Source organism: Folsomia candida, unplaced genomic scaffold, assembly GCF_002217175.1.
Source record: "Folsomia candida strain VU population unplaced genomic scaffold, ASM221717v1 Fcan01_Sc001, whole genome shotgun sequence".
Classification (NCBI taxonomy): Eukaryota; Metazoa; Arthropoda; class Collembola; order Entomobryomorpha; family Isotomidae; genus Folsomia; species Folsomia candida.
This window is the reverse complement of record NW_019091193.1, coordinates 7183064-7198923: the sequence shown is the minus strand read 5'-3', so window position 1 is coordinate 7198923 and position 15860 is coordinate 7183064. Positions and strand designations below refer to the sequence as shown.

General features: G+C 36.8%; 6 protein-coding genes across 7 annotated transcripts; 2 read left to right on the top strand and 4 right to left on the bottom strand.

Moving 5' to 3' along the window:
• Positions 1 to 36: 36 nt before the first annotated feature.
• On the top strand, positions 37 to 2154 carry LOC110856626 (retinal-binding protein). The gene is made up of 4 exons (XM_022105119.2): positions 37 to 673; positions 823 to 1017; positions 1396 to 1553; positions 1711 to 2154. Exons 1-4 carry the CDS (start codon positions 174 to 176, stop codon positions 2076 to 2078), a joined length of 1221 nt encoding a protein of 406 aa, XP_021960811.1. The 5' UTR covers positions 37 to 173; the 3' UTR covers positions 2079 to 2154.
• Positions 2155 to 2260: 106 nt separating this feature from the next.
• LOC118433803 (arrestin domain-containing protein 17-like) lies at positions 2261 to 4335 on the bottom strand. Its single transcript, XM_035846057.1, has 4 exons — positions 4002 to 4335; positions 3699 to 3836; positions 2819 to 3414; positions 2261 to 2749 (listed from the first exon to the last, which is right to left on the bottom strand). Exons 1-4 carry the CDS (start codon positions 4129 to 4131, stop codon positions 2684 to 2686), a joined length of 930 nt encoding a protein of 309 aa, XP_035701950.1. The 5' UTR covers positions 4132 to 4335; the 3' UTR covers positions 2261 to 2683.
• Positions 4336 to 5547: 1212 nt separating this feature from the next.
• Positions 5548 to 7937, top strand: LOC110863618. The gene is made up of 3 exons (XM_022112966.2): positions 5548 to 6229; positions 6686 to 7012; positions 7088 to 7937. Exons 1-3 carry the CDS (start codon positions 5740 to 5742, stop codon positions 7474 to 7476), a joined length of 1206 nt encoding a protein of 401 aa, XP_021968658.1. The 5' UTR covers positions 5548 to 5739; the 3' UTR covers positions 7477 to 7937.
• Positions 7938 to 9208: 1271 nt separating this feature from the next.
• LOC110863368 (zinc finger protein 668) lies at positions 9209 to 12355 on the bottom strand. 2 transcript variants are annotated; one of them, XM_035854581.1, is made up of 4 exons: positions 11954 to 12355; positions 11772 to 11876; positions 10736 to 11705; positions 9209 to 10187 (listed from the first exon to the last, which is right to left on the bottom strand). In XM_035854581.1, the coding sequence occupies exons 2-4, from the start codon at positions 11851 to 11853 to the stop codon at positions 10178 to 10180; spliced, it is 1062 nt and encodes a 353-aa protein (XP_035710474.1). In that variant the 5' UTR covers positions 11854 to 11876; positions 11954 to 12355; the 3' UTR covers positions 9209 to 10177. The 2 variants fall into 2 exon arrangements, with proteins under 2 accessions (XP_035710474.1, XP_021968351.1); XM_022112659.2 differs by having other exon boundaries at positions 9209 to 9618; positions 11954 to 12270.
• Positions 12356 to 12481: 126 nt separating this feature from the next.
• On the bottom strand, positions 12482 to 14248 carry LOC110855463 (glucan 1,3-beta-glucosidase). Its single transcript, XM_022103874.2, has 4 exons — positions 14055 to 14248; positions 13694 to 13989; positions 13399 to 13629; positions 12482 to 13318 (listed from the first exon to the last, which is right to left on the bottom strand). The coding sequence occupies exons 1-4, from the start codon at positions 14206 to 14208 to the stop codon at positions 12629 to 12631; spliced, it is 1371 nt and encodes a 456-aa protein (XP_021959566.1). The 5' UTR covers positions 14209 to 14248; the 3' UTR covers positions 12482 to 12628.
• A 673-nt stretch (positions 14249 to 14921) lies between these two features.
• On the bottom strand, positions 14922 to 15517 carry LOC110842059. Its single transcript, XM_022087772.2, has 2 exons — positions 15351 to 15517; positions 14922 to 15268 (listed from the first exon to the last, which is right to left on the bottom strand). The coding sequence occupies exons 1-2, from the start codon at positions 15439 to 15441 to the stop codon at positions 14958 to 14960; spliced, it is 402 nt and encodes a 133-aa protein (XP_021943464.1). The 5' UTR covers positions 15442 to 15517; the 3' UTR covers positions 14922 to 14957.
• Between the last annotated feature and the right edge of the window lie 343 nt (positions 15518 to 15860).

Here is a 15860-nt window from a genome sequence, read left to right as displayed (position 1 = left end):
CCATTGTGTCGCAACCGCAAATGTACATATATACTCAACTAAACAGGATAAAACTTGAGGCTTTATTTATTTTACTGCTCAGTCGAATCTTCCACTTCAAGGATTTAAAAAATCAAGTTCAACTTCACATCTCCAAACTCAAGGTTTCTTTTTAGGCGTAAAGTTAGTAAAACATGAGCGACGTGTTCAAGGCCGCGTTCTCCTCCGGGAACGAATACACGGCAGAAGAAAAGGAAAAATTGGTCCAGTTCAGGAAGAACGTGGCCGACTTGTCCCTGACCGAGGAAGAATTGGAGGACGATTTTCTCATAAAATGGTTACGAGCCAGATACTTGGATCTTCCCAAGGCAGCCGAGATGCTTCGTGCCTCCATGAAGTGGCGGAAGGAGAATGAGATTGACACGTTGCTGGAACGGGAGGGCGATTCCATGCCGGAGGAGATGCGGAAGGGAGCGGCCATCGCGTGGTGTGGCATTTCGAAGGAAGGCTATGGCACCTTCGTCGTCCCCTTTGGAAGACACGATATGAGATCCATGCTGGAAAAGTATGGGGCCAAGGAGTGTGAAAAGTTTAACAACATTTTCATGTTGCAAATGCTAAAAATTATGAAGGAAGAAGGTGACAAGAAAGGTGTCAAATGTACGCAACTTATTGAGATTTGCGATTGCGAAGGGTAAGCACAAATGTGAGGGAATTCATACCCATGTTTTTAAACTGTGTAACATTTTGCATAAATTGACAATGCAAAAAGTTTAAATTTGCTTTCTTTACTTTTTTACAAAGTTGACGTAAATATGACCAAATCGATTATTTGTATTTTAGGTATTCATACCGACAAATGGCCACGAAACAATGTCGCGATTTTATGACCAATATGCAAACCAATATGGATGCAAACTATCCAGAAATTTTGCGATACGCTATGATAATAAATGCGCCAAAGGTGTTCGCCATTATCTTCAACATGCTCAAGCCAATCATCCCGAAAGCTACATTGGAGAAGATTGATATATTCGGGTAAAATAAATATTATCAAATACATACATAGGTTATGTACGTGAACACGTTTTAGCACCTGCTAGGGGAACGACAATTTTCACCACTTTACATAGATTTTCAATTTTGTCATTTACTTATAATATTCGAATTTTATGGATACTTCGTTATCATGTTATCCGTACTCTGAGTTCATAAGTTTACTATCAAATTTTAAAGCATTCTTCATTACGCGTGCTAACTTCCAAATTTATCCGTAAATGTATGCAAATTGAGCCCACCGAAGGAAGTAGTATAACCAACTAAAATTACATGTGCACGCTCGTTGCACTATTCTTCATTTCATGTGTTAAGGAAAAATATAAATTATTCATGTCCTCTTATCACCTTTAATTTCAGACCAGACCCTGAGAAATGGAGAGCCATCGTACGAGAGAAGTTTCCCGTCGAGTTGATTCCTGCTTATTGGGGTGGGGATTTAGTGACCGAGGACGATTATGCGAGTGGTCACTCCATTTGGCTTCAAGGGCCGGCCGACATGGGCCCTTATATGAGAGGTGAGGACATAATTGCAATATAGAACTATTAATAGAAAAAAGTGACCTGTAAATGAGCACTATTTACTTAAATTACGTGCTTTTTATGGTTACATAATTTACAAATTATTCTGCTTTAAACAATGGTTGGAATTATATGTGCTTATAATCACTTCAGGTTTGGCTGAGGAGGACGCGGCTTTCACAAAAGTTGTGGTCGCTGCTCGAGAGCGATTTATCCAAGAGGTCGAAGTTCCCGATAAAAATACAATTCTCGAATGGAAATTTAAATCCGAGGGACATGACGTCGGTTTCCACCTATTTTACTCAAAGGAGGCTCGTGCCAAGAAGGACCAGTGGGAAGATATCGTCCCCTTGGCGAGGGTGGACGCTCACACGCAAGTTCAGGAGGGGTCTCACCTCTGCGAAAAGGAGGGCATCTACTCCCTCGTTTGGGACAATGGGTTCAGTGTTATGAAGGCGAAAACGATCCTATATCAGATTTCATTCGTTGATCCGGCTCACCAAGAAAATCCAGATGCTTAATGTGTTCTACAAGTGGACAAATGGATGGCTTCATTTTTTTCAAAATTGAATAAAGTATTATTTGAGACAACAATTACATATGTGCATGCATACTTTTATTTTAAGTTTATACCGAGCTACCGTCCCCAATAAAAATTACTATACCATTTATCCAAGGGTAGAAAACCACACAACTGCTTTATGCCGTCGTATTGAAGTAATTTTACTGGTCTGTTCCTCAGAAGACCATCGTCTACTCTGAAGTGGGTGGGAATCTCCACCTGCCAATTTAACTAATGGGTGCGTGTAAAACTAACTTTCCAAATGCCTAAACCAGCAGCTAAATAGATAAGTACATACTTCTTAAAGAATGTTATTTTACTGTTATAGGAAAATACAAAAATTCCATGTCAAACAGATTTCGATGTATGCATCATTCTTTGTTTTCGATTCGTGACGAGTTAGATTAGAAAAAATCAGGATTTAGTAAAGACAAAATATATACGTACGTACATGAATATATTTTTAAATGACTCGAGCATATGAAGGTTTTTAAATTTTGCCAAAGATGTCAAAGTAAATGATTCGAAGCATCACTTTCACACTTTGTTGGTATAATCGTCATATTATTGGTAACCTATCATCAATGGTATTATTTGGCGAAATGCTTCCATGAAAAGTTCCAGTTTAATCTGAAATGAAGTTTATTAAATACGTAAGTGCATAATTATGAACTTGTATACAAGTGTTAAGTAAATTACCTCCAATATGTACTGAACATCAATAATCTTGCATCCTCCCAACCCGCTATATGGAATTGATTCAGGAATTTTCATTTTGTTGGTCATCTCCCACTTTTTCTCGCCATTTCCTAAAAGTTTGGGCCCTTCAACTTTCACAATTGTATTGCTTTCCTTCCTGGTACCATCAGTCCCCTTGAATTCGATTACTTGAAGTAATCGAATTTTTAAGGGGTTAAGATTTTGTTTCAAGTGGTTTTTCTGATACACCTGGAAATTTATGTAATCCCCGGAAACGAATCCACTCCGATCCAGTTTAATGCCAACCATGATTTTTCCAGGACGACAGAACATGTCATAAATTATTTTCTCCTTTTCAATTTCTAAAGGTTTTCTTAAATTTTCGATTTTGTCCATCGAAAGGTTAAGCCTCCCATCAACTTTAAACTCCTTAATTGCATTGGTTTGTGATTGACACCAAGAGCCCTTCATTATAGCTTGCATCATGTACGAGACAGTGCCAACGTGATGGGAGAATGATGAAGGGATCCCATGAGGAAGTTTGTAGGCGAAGGGATATCTCCAAGTTCCTGGAGGAAGACTTGTTGTATCGGCTCCTTCAAAATTATAATCCATGAAAATATTCATCAATTCATGATTCGCAGATAAGTAATTAATAATCAGCTTTAAATATGCATGCATACTTGTAATACAAGTCTTGTATATATGTAATGTATGTACACATATTAATTACGTATTGTTGCAACTACAATGTTGAATTTCTACACCTCATCATTATCATGATCGGGAAGATTAAACAAGCAAAAAATCAGATAACGTATGTATGCATATCTATGTACGTAGATAATGCAGTTGCAAAAACGATATCGTTAAACCTTACCATTACCGATGAGAGCCAGATCTTCGGTGAAATAAACTTCTTCGCCAGTGAAATGATGGGTATTCGGTATTCTGTAACCGGTTTGTCGGATTTCGGACCATTCTACTTTTGCCCGTCCATAAAAACGGATTCGGATACCTGTTAATACATTTCAATAAATGCCCAGTTTTGCTATCCTTTCATGAAGTATGTATTTATTCATTGTATATATTCATGTGTCGCTAAAGCTTACCACGATTTATTTAATTCGGCATGACAAATAGAATTAAGGCATTTAACCAAATAAACCATTACAAAGCTTACTTTTAAATTCTGTCGGGTTTTTATTATTAAGTACAACTTCTCCGACAATGCTTTCTCCTGGGATGAAACTTGCGCTTGGATGCTCGAGTATGATTTGCAACACTGAACTTGATCTCTGACAGGGAAGCATAATGCAAAAGCTATTCACAAACTTCAGAGTTTATTTTTTATTACTCTATTTAATTTAGATTGGCACAAGATTTTGTCTGATAAGTACCAGCAAGGAAATATATTTTACACATGTTTACAATCTCCTTATTATTATTATTGAGATTATTTTGCAATTCTGGGGGAAGCAGATGTCGAACATTGCCTCCCACCGTTTAAGATGAAAAGTAAACGAGTTATAGGTATAAAAACGTATGTCAAAGTTTGGCATTTGTCCAAACCAATGGCCTTGTACTCTGCTTTCATCATAGTAAAATCGTATATTTATTTATTTTATTTTCCTACTCGTTCGCTGCCTAATTATTTTGTTTCTAATTAAAGGTAAGTAAGACACTACTGTGGTTGCAATGATGAAGATGCTTAATATTGGGAATTTGGTATACAATTGGAAGATGTACATAAATCAATGGGCGTACTCACGACAAAATTATTATTGCAGCTCGTTTCAAAATATATAAAGTTCAAAATATTTGTTGGGGATTCGCAAAATATAATTTTGCAAATTTCGTCACTTATCCTTCATTAATTTAGTTTTATGGATTATCTGCAAGTTCTAGCACCGCTTTTGATGGAAGGATGAGTTTTCGAAAGAATCTGTAATCCGGTAGCAATCAATTATAAATATACGTAATGTTAATCTTAACATGGTTACAGACCTATAAAAATAATTTCATGTAAATATGTAAACGTCCTCAGGATGATCTCATATTCCGCAGCCCATGAACGTATTATGTAAATCTGAGTTAAATTAATATTGTCATTGTTATGTATGTATGTATGAAAAGAAATATCGATTTGAAGTTAGACAAGGAACGAAGCTTAGGAAAAAATAATTAAGGACATAATTTTGCCAAACTATAGGGACATATTTATATACATACATATTTATATTATATTGTACATAATCACAAGTTGTGATTCATTATTGTGATCATGTATATTGGACATGATCACAACAGTATAGTGCACGATTGACTTCAATCTTAACCTTATTGAAAAATACATGCATCTATATTTCCTTTAATAAAGTCAGAACTAAAACTCGGAGTTTTTTCCTGGAATTGTAATATTTACACTGCCTTATTCACCAGTCTTCCTACTAGCCTTCCTTTCCCTGGAGAGGAGAATATATATGTAATTTAAGAACGTCTCAAAACAACGAGCAAAGGTTGGTAAAAGTTAATCCCATGTAATCTAATCTTCATGAGTCACACTTGACCAGTGTTCCCCGAGTTCTGTGTTTTTGTGTTTAACAAATAATGCATGTATTATTTGTACTCGAAAAATACTGGATGCTAAGAATCCTACTATAGATGATATACTGATATTTACCTTCTTAGCAAGCACAACATTTTGAGAACCCTACGTTCGGTCTGGCTACAAATATACATTTTATTGTCTCACGTTTAAAAGATTAAAGAGCGAGAAAGACGAGATAAAATAAGCAAGCTAACCATATTAGTCCACACAGTCCCTTCAAGCACTCACTGGAAGTTTGTCACCCTTAATTTTCTGCACTATCAAAAATCTCACTGCATTTAACCCTTTACACTCGACAAATTTTCAAGAAATGCATCTTCAGTTTGTACCCAGTGTTAATATTCAGCCACCTTCAATAAGTAAATTTCTCAAAATGATGCTGATTTTACTCTTATTTTGCGCCTGCACTACCCTTGCAGACCCCAATATTATCAAAATCCAAGGCGAAACTGACCGAGGGTGGAACGAGGCAGATGTCGCCTACAACATTTCCAAGTGCAACCCCACCGTTCCCAACGCTCCAGGAGGACGGGTCCGGACAATGACGACGACGGGCAAGTGCTACAACGTTTATCGCGAGGAAAACTGTACTGGTTCTTTTGTTCGCCTGTCAATAAATAAATTGGCCGTCACCATGGTTTCGCCTAGGACAACTCGTTGGATTGGGGATCAAGTGGTTAGTGAGATCCTGCACGTGGGGTCGGTAGGACCTTGTTTTGACGATTGCGACTTGGCAAATTGGGTGGGCGACAGGAGAGAAACCACAGTTGTCACGTTGTATGCGAAACACCTCTATCAAGGTATGTATGTATTTACTACTATGTATGCATATTCAAGGTTTGGGCAAAATATATACATAAATAAAATACGTATGTAGTAGCATAATTTTTTACAAATTTAAAGTAAGCATTAGAAGTTCACAAATTAAGCTTTCAAGGTCAATCAAAGTTGATCATGGTACAAATATTTCGTATTTTTTGAATATACACACACACAAGACAATTGGGCAACTTAATATCGCAGAAAATTGTGTAATTTTTTTACGTGCAACCAGCATCGTAATACTTATCTACGTATGCCAAAAAGTTTAGTAAATTTACCATATGAGAGTCTTATTTTATTTTGAGAAATATTCCTCACAAATTTTTCCTAATTTGGTTCCAATTCCAAATAATGCGGTGCATCAGTACAGCGATAAATACAATGACATTTTTCCTAAGGTCAATAAGCCCATTATTGTCATCTTTCAAACCTAGGTGACAGCGCCTCCCTGGTTATTGATGAGGATGGCTGTATTCAAATTCCTCCACGTTACCAGAAAATCGGATCCATAAAGATTCCAGGAGATGAGACAAATTGCCTCGAGCTGCATAGTGAGGCCGACTGCGGAGGAAAGTTCACACAACTGAAACCTGGATATCCGGAACTGAAGCATCTTTGGGTTTGGGGGGCGAGCCGTGATGTTTTTCATGCCAGAGCGATTTCAAGATGTGGCATGTTTTGCAATAAAACCGAGCCAGAGAGCAGTCCAATTATCACAGACCAATTGGGACCCGGTACCGTTACTCTTTTTGACCATAAAGGTAACTGTAGGATATAATTAAATGGAGATTTATAAGGTGGAACATGTGTACATATGTTTTTAAATTATTTTTTAGGTTATGGCATGACTATAAATATTACAAATGGCTGTGTCAATCTGACTAAGTCTGTATATTCCATCCAAACTTACGGCCAATGTGTTCTTATTTATGGGGAACCAAACTGTGCTGATGAGCAAGGGTCACAGTCAAATGGGGAACGGGGTGAAATTTTCATCAAAAAGGATTTCATAAGGACGATTCTAGTCGTCGCCAAATCGATGAAACTTTGTGGAGCTGATCACAAGTCTGAAGAGAAGGAGGATACTTTACTCTTCGTTCTGAAAGTGACCACGTTAGGATTGGCGTTGGAGCTGGTGATCGTCTGCATCTGTCTTTGTGGGGTGTGTGCAATCAATCGTGCAAAAAATAAAAAATCAAGGTTCGGACTGGAGACTGATATTTAAGAACAGCGATTAATATTTACATTAATGAAAACTATAACTAAACTTTATTTTACGCAAAAATAATTTTCAGAAAAAGTGCACAATGTTTTTCAAGTGTTGCATCATTACTTATAATTAGTTAGTACTTGCAAAAGTTATGAAAAACCCATGGCATTCTGTATATTTACAAAATAAACTATTTGTATTTCCAAATCCTGCATGCAGCGATAAATTTAATTTTGGAATCCATGCCCTCAGTGAATTGACAAAATTAACAAATTACTTCATACTGCCCACACATTGGGATAATGACATTGTCACGATGTCAGCAATATTCATGGATAAACCGGAGAAAGTTATGAGAAAGTTATGAGCACAATTATTGCCACCATTAAAATAACAAATGCTTTCATATTAAATAATAAGTACATATATTTATTTCTTTTAATTTGATTATGAAATAAAAAAAGGTCGAATAGTAATGACAAAAAACTTTCTCATCAAAAACAAAGAAAAATTGAAATTTATTTCTGGAACATGAGGAAATTTCATGGTCCTGGCACAGCACATATTGCGGAGCACACGATGGCAGCACAGATCGGCATTGCGGTCCCACTTGCGGAACAAGTCGACAAACAAAGAACGCAGGCCATGGCACCAGCCTCCGTCTCAACCATCAGTCCCAACAAGACAAAGAGCACCAGGAGCACACACATTTTTGAAAATCTAAAAAGAAGTAAATGCATTTTAAAATTATTTTGAGTATCTACCATTGGGTGACACTTTAATAATTACGCAGCAGATAGAGTGACGAGTAACCGGCGATAATGTCTCTCACGGGGTCAACATTACAGACGCTTTTAATGTGAGCAACTGAATTGTGCCGCTTCCAAAAAATATTTTGTTGTCAAAAATGGTAATCAGGCCGTTTTTCGAGGAATTGATTTCTAGGCAAATAAAGGAAATCACTATCAATTCTAAAAATGAGATGCCTATAAAAAGTTACGATGTCATTTGCATGGATTTTTTAAAATTTTGACTATTAAAACAACGCCTTCATGTAAGACCGACAGCTGCTTTTGGCTAAGTTTAGAAACTTCCAAAAAATGCGTCGCACAAGTTTGGGTTTGAACTTCAAACCCAAACTTGAAACTTTGAAGATACGAAAAGTGATTTTGTGGAAACGACGGCTTAGTTAGCCAAAGTCCGTACAGAGTACAGACACAAGTCTTGATGTTGAAGAAACAACCCAGATTCAAAAATGTCAGAAACAATTATAAAATTAGTCTGCTACTGCTTAAATCCCAAATTATCTCTCTTCGTAAATAGTTCACAAACCTACTTGCATAAAATAGTAAATCTCTCGGCTTACCTCTTCGCCATGATGTATGTAATTATATGAAGAAAATTTTGTGATTATTCGGTTGAATAATTTTCACTGGACAGGTAATGTTCTGTTCTTCACAAATTGCATCCCTTTTTATAAGCCGCATGGATGAGAAAGGTATTTGCATATGCGCTTGTTTGCAGATTTTCTCATGTGGTCTCATGAATGCTGATGTGTGTTTTCTCATGATTCACAATTCGAGGCTAAATCAGTGTACATTGATTATTGGCATTTTAATTATTATTGCAAACTAAAACAAATTTGCTATATGATTCTTATTGTGACCTTTAAGATTCTTTAAGAAAATAATATGATCGTTAAATAATGGAGGAAACATGAAGTAACATGAGAATCCATGAACTGGCATTTTTAGAGCTAAATATATAGATTTGTTTATTTTATCGCTCGGGTCATGAGTATAAAGTATTTACAGTCATCTCTTAAGTACAACATTTTTAGGTTATCTTCAATGAATTGTCAGCCTTTCGCTACACTTGTACTTTTCTCAGCATCTTTTACTTTGTCTAGATGTCCTTTAGTTTTGTCATGTCGTTTCCGATGCGAAAAAGAGGACAGAGTTGTACCACAAAGGGTGCAGGTAAGGAGCCCTTTCACCTCATCTGGATGGTTTTTCTTAGGTGAAGGAAAAGTAACCATAAGGTGATCATGTTAAAAGATCACCATGGTTACGGCGAAGCCTAGGTATGCAATCAGCTGCAACTTTGAAAAGGTCGCACTGAGATTTCGCCCAAACCGTTCGTTGCATGGAAAACATGCTGAAACAAAAAAACCAGAGAATTCTGTTTTACAGATACGTTTTTTTTATTTTTTCAAAAATTCTAATTCCTTCAGGTAGAAAGTCCGATGCCTAAAATTTCAAATCCATTTCTTGGCATCAAGGAAGTGTTTCCGACCGGGGGCTTGCCATTTTTATTATTCTCCAGGATAATACGCAAATTGTAAGCCTTTGTTCGACTTAATCGGATCAAAACTGACGGAATTAGAGCTTTTTGAAATATTTGCATTAGGCAACCTATTTACGTGTTAAGTTACTGGTTGCTAACGTGCGGTGATAGTTTATTCAGCATCGCTATTCAATACTCAACATATCCAATGTTGCTAGACAATCGAATTACGTTATTATTAGATCGCTAAGTGTCAAGGCATTCTTGACAGAACAGAACAATCCTTAAAATTTTGAAACTGGGGGATTAAATTGGCATGCCACGCATCCACACCCACTGCGGAATTAAATTGGTATGCCAAGCGTCCACAAACAGGAGAATTAACAACGTTTAAGATTTTATAATTGCATATGATTTTATGCATATAAGTTCACAAATCACTAAAAATAATTAAATAAATAAATTTTAAAAAACAAACTTAGGTGAAGGACGCGCTTAAAATATTAAAACAAGAAGCATTAAAAAATGTCATAAATCGCTTAATATTTATTAACTTTTACTTCACCGGGGGCCCAACTGTTAAATTTTCAAAGCAATGATAATCAATAATAAATGTAGCTAAACCAACGACTTGATTAAATATGAAGGGCAGCATTACAGAAGTTATTAAAAATACGCCAGAACATGAGCAAATTTCCTCTATAAGAGGTGTCGCGATTTATTGAAAGATAATCATTCAAATCTTGCAAGTTTAATATACAAATACATATTACGCATTTCGTATAATTGTTCCAAATCCTTGAAAGTATACCTTTTTTCCTGTGTTAGTTGGGCCCCCGGTGAAGTAAAAGTTAATAAATATTAAGCGATTTATGACATTTTTTAATGCTTCTTGTTTTAATATTTTAAGCGCGTCCTTCACCTAAGTTTGTTTTTTAAAATTTATTTATTAAGGATATGGTTATGAAATTGGAAAAGAAAATTGTACTTTGCCGTCCCACGTGGACAGAACTGGCACGTGTAGCTTTTTTCTCTGGCTGAATTAGTGATCACTTCGGACGGATGAACCTTTTTCATGTGCAACTTCCACACATCTCGCCGGTTGAAAGTTTGTCCACAGTTTGACACCTCACACGTGATTAGAGGATTAGTCGAATGACACGAAGCGATATGTCGGACCAAGGCTCTTCCCTGTTTAAACCGTTTCTCGCAATGAGGACACGATAAGGTTGCATGGGTCGAGTGGGTCTGCATGTGTCCACGAAGCGTATCCTTTGCACGAAATGAGCGTTTGCACAAGCGGCATTTAAACTTTCGTAATAATTTGTCGTTACTCGAGTCTTGGTGTCTGGTTTGTTGATGAATTTCGAGTTTTTTGGAATTGTAACAACGACGCCCACAAGTCACACAACGATATGGAATTTCTAACGTGTGCTTGCGCATGTGAGCCTCCAGAAGTTTGAAGAAACTGTATCGGGGGACAAAAGAGCAAAAGTAACAGGATATGCGCTTGTGGGTGGAGGAATGATGTCTTAAACTTATCAGCTTGTTCTTTTGAGAACGTGATGCTTTCGGCTTGTTATTTAACTGTGGCGTTGTTACGGATTCTGGTTCGTAGTAGAGATCTGACTCACTGTCGATGATGTCACAGCAGTCATCGAGAGATTGCTCCGTTTTTACGACGGGAAGAAAATTCGGAAGGTAGTCCACCTCTTCCTGGTTGACATGAACATCTTGGGGGCCAAAATGCGACTTCAAGTGATGCATGACAAGTTGTGAGGATGGAAAAGTCTCTGCACAAATGTGACACGTATATCTTGGAGGGGACAAATTCTGCATGGAATTGTCAGATTTAATCGGACAGTTAAAGTTATGATCATGGTTGATGGAGGGGTCCGTCGGTGATTTTTTCTCCTGGACTGACATGACTTCTTCAGTCGTGTTGTCATCCTTTTCACCTATGCAGATAATTATTTATTTGTCCTGTCTGTTAGTTATATTACTTGAATTACTCTTTTATGTACCTATATGAAAAACGGAGTCGTGTAGCTTTACTGCTTCCAACGTGGAAAAGTGTTGATTGTGAATTTCGCAAGTGAAAAACATTGCTTTATTGTATTGGGAAAATCCTGTAAGTTTCGAACCACACTTTACACAATGCGATAATGAGAGAACATTATTAATTGTTTTCGCAATTTGTACTTACCACAGAGAAATTGAAACACTAACTTATTAAACTAATGTATGCTGTCATGACATATGAATTATACTTATAAATAAAATTAGATAGAAGTAAATTCACTAGTTTTTCAGTATAAATGGTATGTGTTTAATTATGTAATCAGTCAGCTGGGCCGGAAAAGGAGTGAATGTACTCGTACATATGTACATGCATAACACATATGTATGTACATAGCAGATACATGTATTGTATGTATATATTGATCTATAATTAATGTTTAGTTGGTTTAAAATATATAGTTCCGAAACAAATGCCCTCAACAAACATTCCGAATCTGCAGTATGGAAATGCGTAGTAAGTATAGTCTGGCCGTATTTATGTTGTATGTATTCGACAATTTGAGAGAAATGCATAGACAGATGTCAAATGTATGTATGTATGTACATATAGGTATGTATGCATATATATTTGACATGCACACTTATTTTTCAAGTCATGTTCTCCACAGACGCCAAAAATCAAATTTTTGTACATAACCAACCAGGTCGTAAATCATTATTGTGTACTAAATATGAATGCATTTATTTTAAAATTATTTTAAAATCATCAATTTAAATAGGACTCGAATTCCCTTGCGGTTTCATAAGCACGTACTCTATTACGTCTGGTACTCAAAACGCATTTATTTTCTGTCTTTTTTTACAAATATCCACAAACAATATTCGGCTGGCTGCTAATTATTGCATCATTCGGAGAAATATTCCCCTTCTTCATCCAACAAGTCCCGGGCCCTTGTCCATCCTGCGTCCAATCCGTCCAAGTGAAATGTGTGCAACTTTGCGTCGCAGCACATTTCCCACCACAATCTTCCCCTCTAACCTTCGCACTCGAGAGATCATTTCCCTTAAAGTCACACTCCGTCGCCCATTTTCTCCCAGCCCAGTTGACCCCACATTGTGCCGTGTTTGTAGACGATGGTCGAATCCATCCCTCTTTGTACGAGTGATTAAAACTCCAGTGTTTCCATCCCTGCTGATTATTGTGAGCCCAAAAAAAGTATCCCGTGGCCACCTCGTAGGATCCAATTTGTTGTTGAGCAAAATATTTCTGGTCGTTGCATTGCAGCTCGTTCGGCAGTGCGAGTGACCACTCCCCCACCACCGTCCACAACTTGGCGTTAGATTCTCGCAGTTTTTCGTGATACGTGCAAGGATGTGAGTAGTGCTGCTGGCAAGTCATCTTCCCCCATTGGTCACCAAATACTTGGTATAAATGCATATCAAGCATGATCCAGTAGTAGTGTGAGTCATCTCGGAGATAGTACCAGTTGCTCGGATCAATAAAAGCGTCATGGACAGCTACAACTATTATGTCGTTGTACTTCCGGACCTACACGGCAAAAAATCGATTATGGTTAGTTTAGCATGCACTTACATATTTATGTAAATGCTTATCACTAATGTGTGTACCTCATCATACGCCATTCTAATGTATTGTTTAAGACGAGTTAACCGATAATTATAGTCATTGCCCCAAAGAACTGGTTCATTAAGGAGTTGGACAATGGAAACAGTGTCCCTCCACTCGGGTGCGTTGGCCCATTTGGCTATCTTCCCAATCACATTAGTCGCCCTTTGAAGGTTTTCGTCAGAGTAATAAAATCCAATTGGGCCAGATTTTCCACTGTGGTCGTTACCATTCTGAAAAATATACTTAAATCAGATAATGAACACGTTAATTATACATGTTCAGAATTTTATTAACCTGAGACCCTGGTGCACCGTGGAGGTCAACCATTAACTGCAGCCCGTATTTCTTTGCCCATCCTGCAGCCTTTACGACATAGTCCCAAGAACCTGCCACCCAAGGCTCTCCATTTTTAATGTCGAGGGCCCAATAACCAATGGGGAGACGAACATGGTTCAGTCCTGCAGACTTGAAGGAAGCAAAGTCTGCCTCTGTCACCCACGTGTCCCAATGAGCCCGAAGCGTTTGCAGGGCCCCAGCTTTTCCCAAATGTTGACATAATTTGTATTCGTCGTTAACCGAGTCGGGCAGCCCTGTAGAGAACACGGTTTTGTTAGAAATCGGTTTTAATTGTATATTTTTTATTATTTCTTATTACCTTCAAATGGTTTTGGGGTCATCCATTTTTCTAGAACCAGCCAGGACCCAATATTCACCCCTCGAACTTTATCCTTGCCATAAGACCACCCCCAACTCTGTTTTGTGAGACAAGCTAATAGTATAAGCGCAACTTTTACCACAAAAGAACACATTTCAATGGAGTGATAAATTATAAACTGAGGATGTGTTTTGCAACTTCTCCGTATTTATTTAAAAATGTGGGCATGACAATTTGTGGTCAAGCATATTTCTTGGATGGATCACATAAATGCAACCATGCATATGTATGGAAATGCGTCGATCTTTACATTGCGTGCCTTAAAACCAGTCAACACCATGTTTTATACATTTGTTATGTCATTTTTATGTAAATAGTTGTCCCGTGACGGAAGAAGATCCTGATGCAAATAATTCCATGAAAATAATTAAAGAGAACATGCATGCATATGCATATTTTGACCATGGTCCAGCATCCGTACAAATGTACATCGAATAACTTGTTAGTTTCCTACGTATGCATGTATATGTATGTATATACCTAAGTACAAAATACGTGCTAGATGTTTTTATTTATGCACAGTTATACATAACATGTGAGATAAATTTATGTAATTTGAAATTCTACTACAAGGTTATGCTTTTTTTAACGTGGTGAAAAGCACGTACACGTTCAGTAAAATAAACAATTACGAAAGCTGCAGACGCACTAAATAAATAAAATTATGTAGTTCGCGGAAACACCAATTTCATCTACGTATTTATAATGAAATTATGTAGTTTTTCGCTATAAGGTGGATCATAAATAATGTTACAATGACACGAGCATAACATGGCCATTTTTTCATATACGACTTGTTAGTGAATATGTCCTTAAGATGGTCATAATATCGAAAGTAATTTATTACTTCAGTGTAACAATTTTGCAATCTCTAACACTCGTTACAAAAGCATTACGGATCTTTCTTTTTCCGAAATTAGTGCCCGGTTTTATTAGAACGTCCCCATATGTTTCTGCTCCAGACTGAATTCTGAATTTCGCAAATTTGTCTGCAGTTGGGCGTTCATTATCAAGCCGATAGGTTTGTTTGGTTTTTGTCCCTTTGTAAGTGGCATAGGTTGACACCTTGTCATTTAGAACTACACTGTCTTCGTTCCACTTTTGAATTAGGGCATTTATATCAATCCGTTGATTTGGGGTGGCACAGGTTAAAGCTAATAATGGGACAAGAATAAATGGATTAATACTTTATTTAGTTCGTGCAAATTGTATATTCGTCAAGAATGCATTTCTTACATGCGAAACTCTCCACTGAGTAATTGAGGGAAATATTGAGACAAAATATGATTCCCAAAAGCATGAACCTCAAAATGTAATACATCTTCATTCTTGTTGTTTGTTATCTGGGAAAATTTTGAGCAGGCGATAAACTAATTAGAACGGCATACATTTAGCTATGAGCATTTTGGGGCTATTTATATGCACAAACGAACTTAATATGAGCAATAACTTAAGAAATAATGCAATTAAAACAACCAGAGGTATACCAATTTTTTGAATAATGAATTATACCACCTGTAGCAAATACAATTAAAATTAATTTATCTGTTAGATATGTTATATTTGCATAATGAATAAAATGTACGTATTAATTTATATGCAAATTAACAGAACAGATTCTTGAAAAATTTTAACTCCAGGATTTTGTCAATAATTTGTTATTGAGGTAAATGCTATTATTTGTGGTTTGGACCTGTCATGAATTTGTAATAACTGATGTATGTTTTAATTTACAGATTTATTATT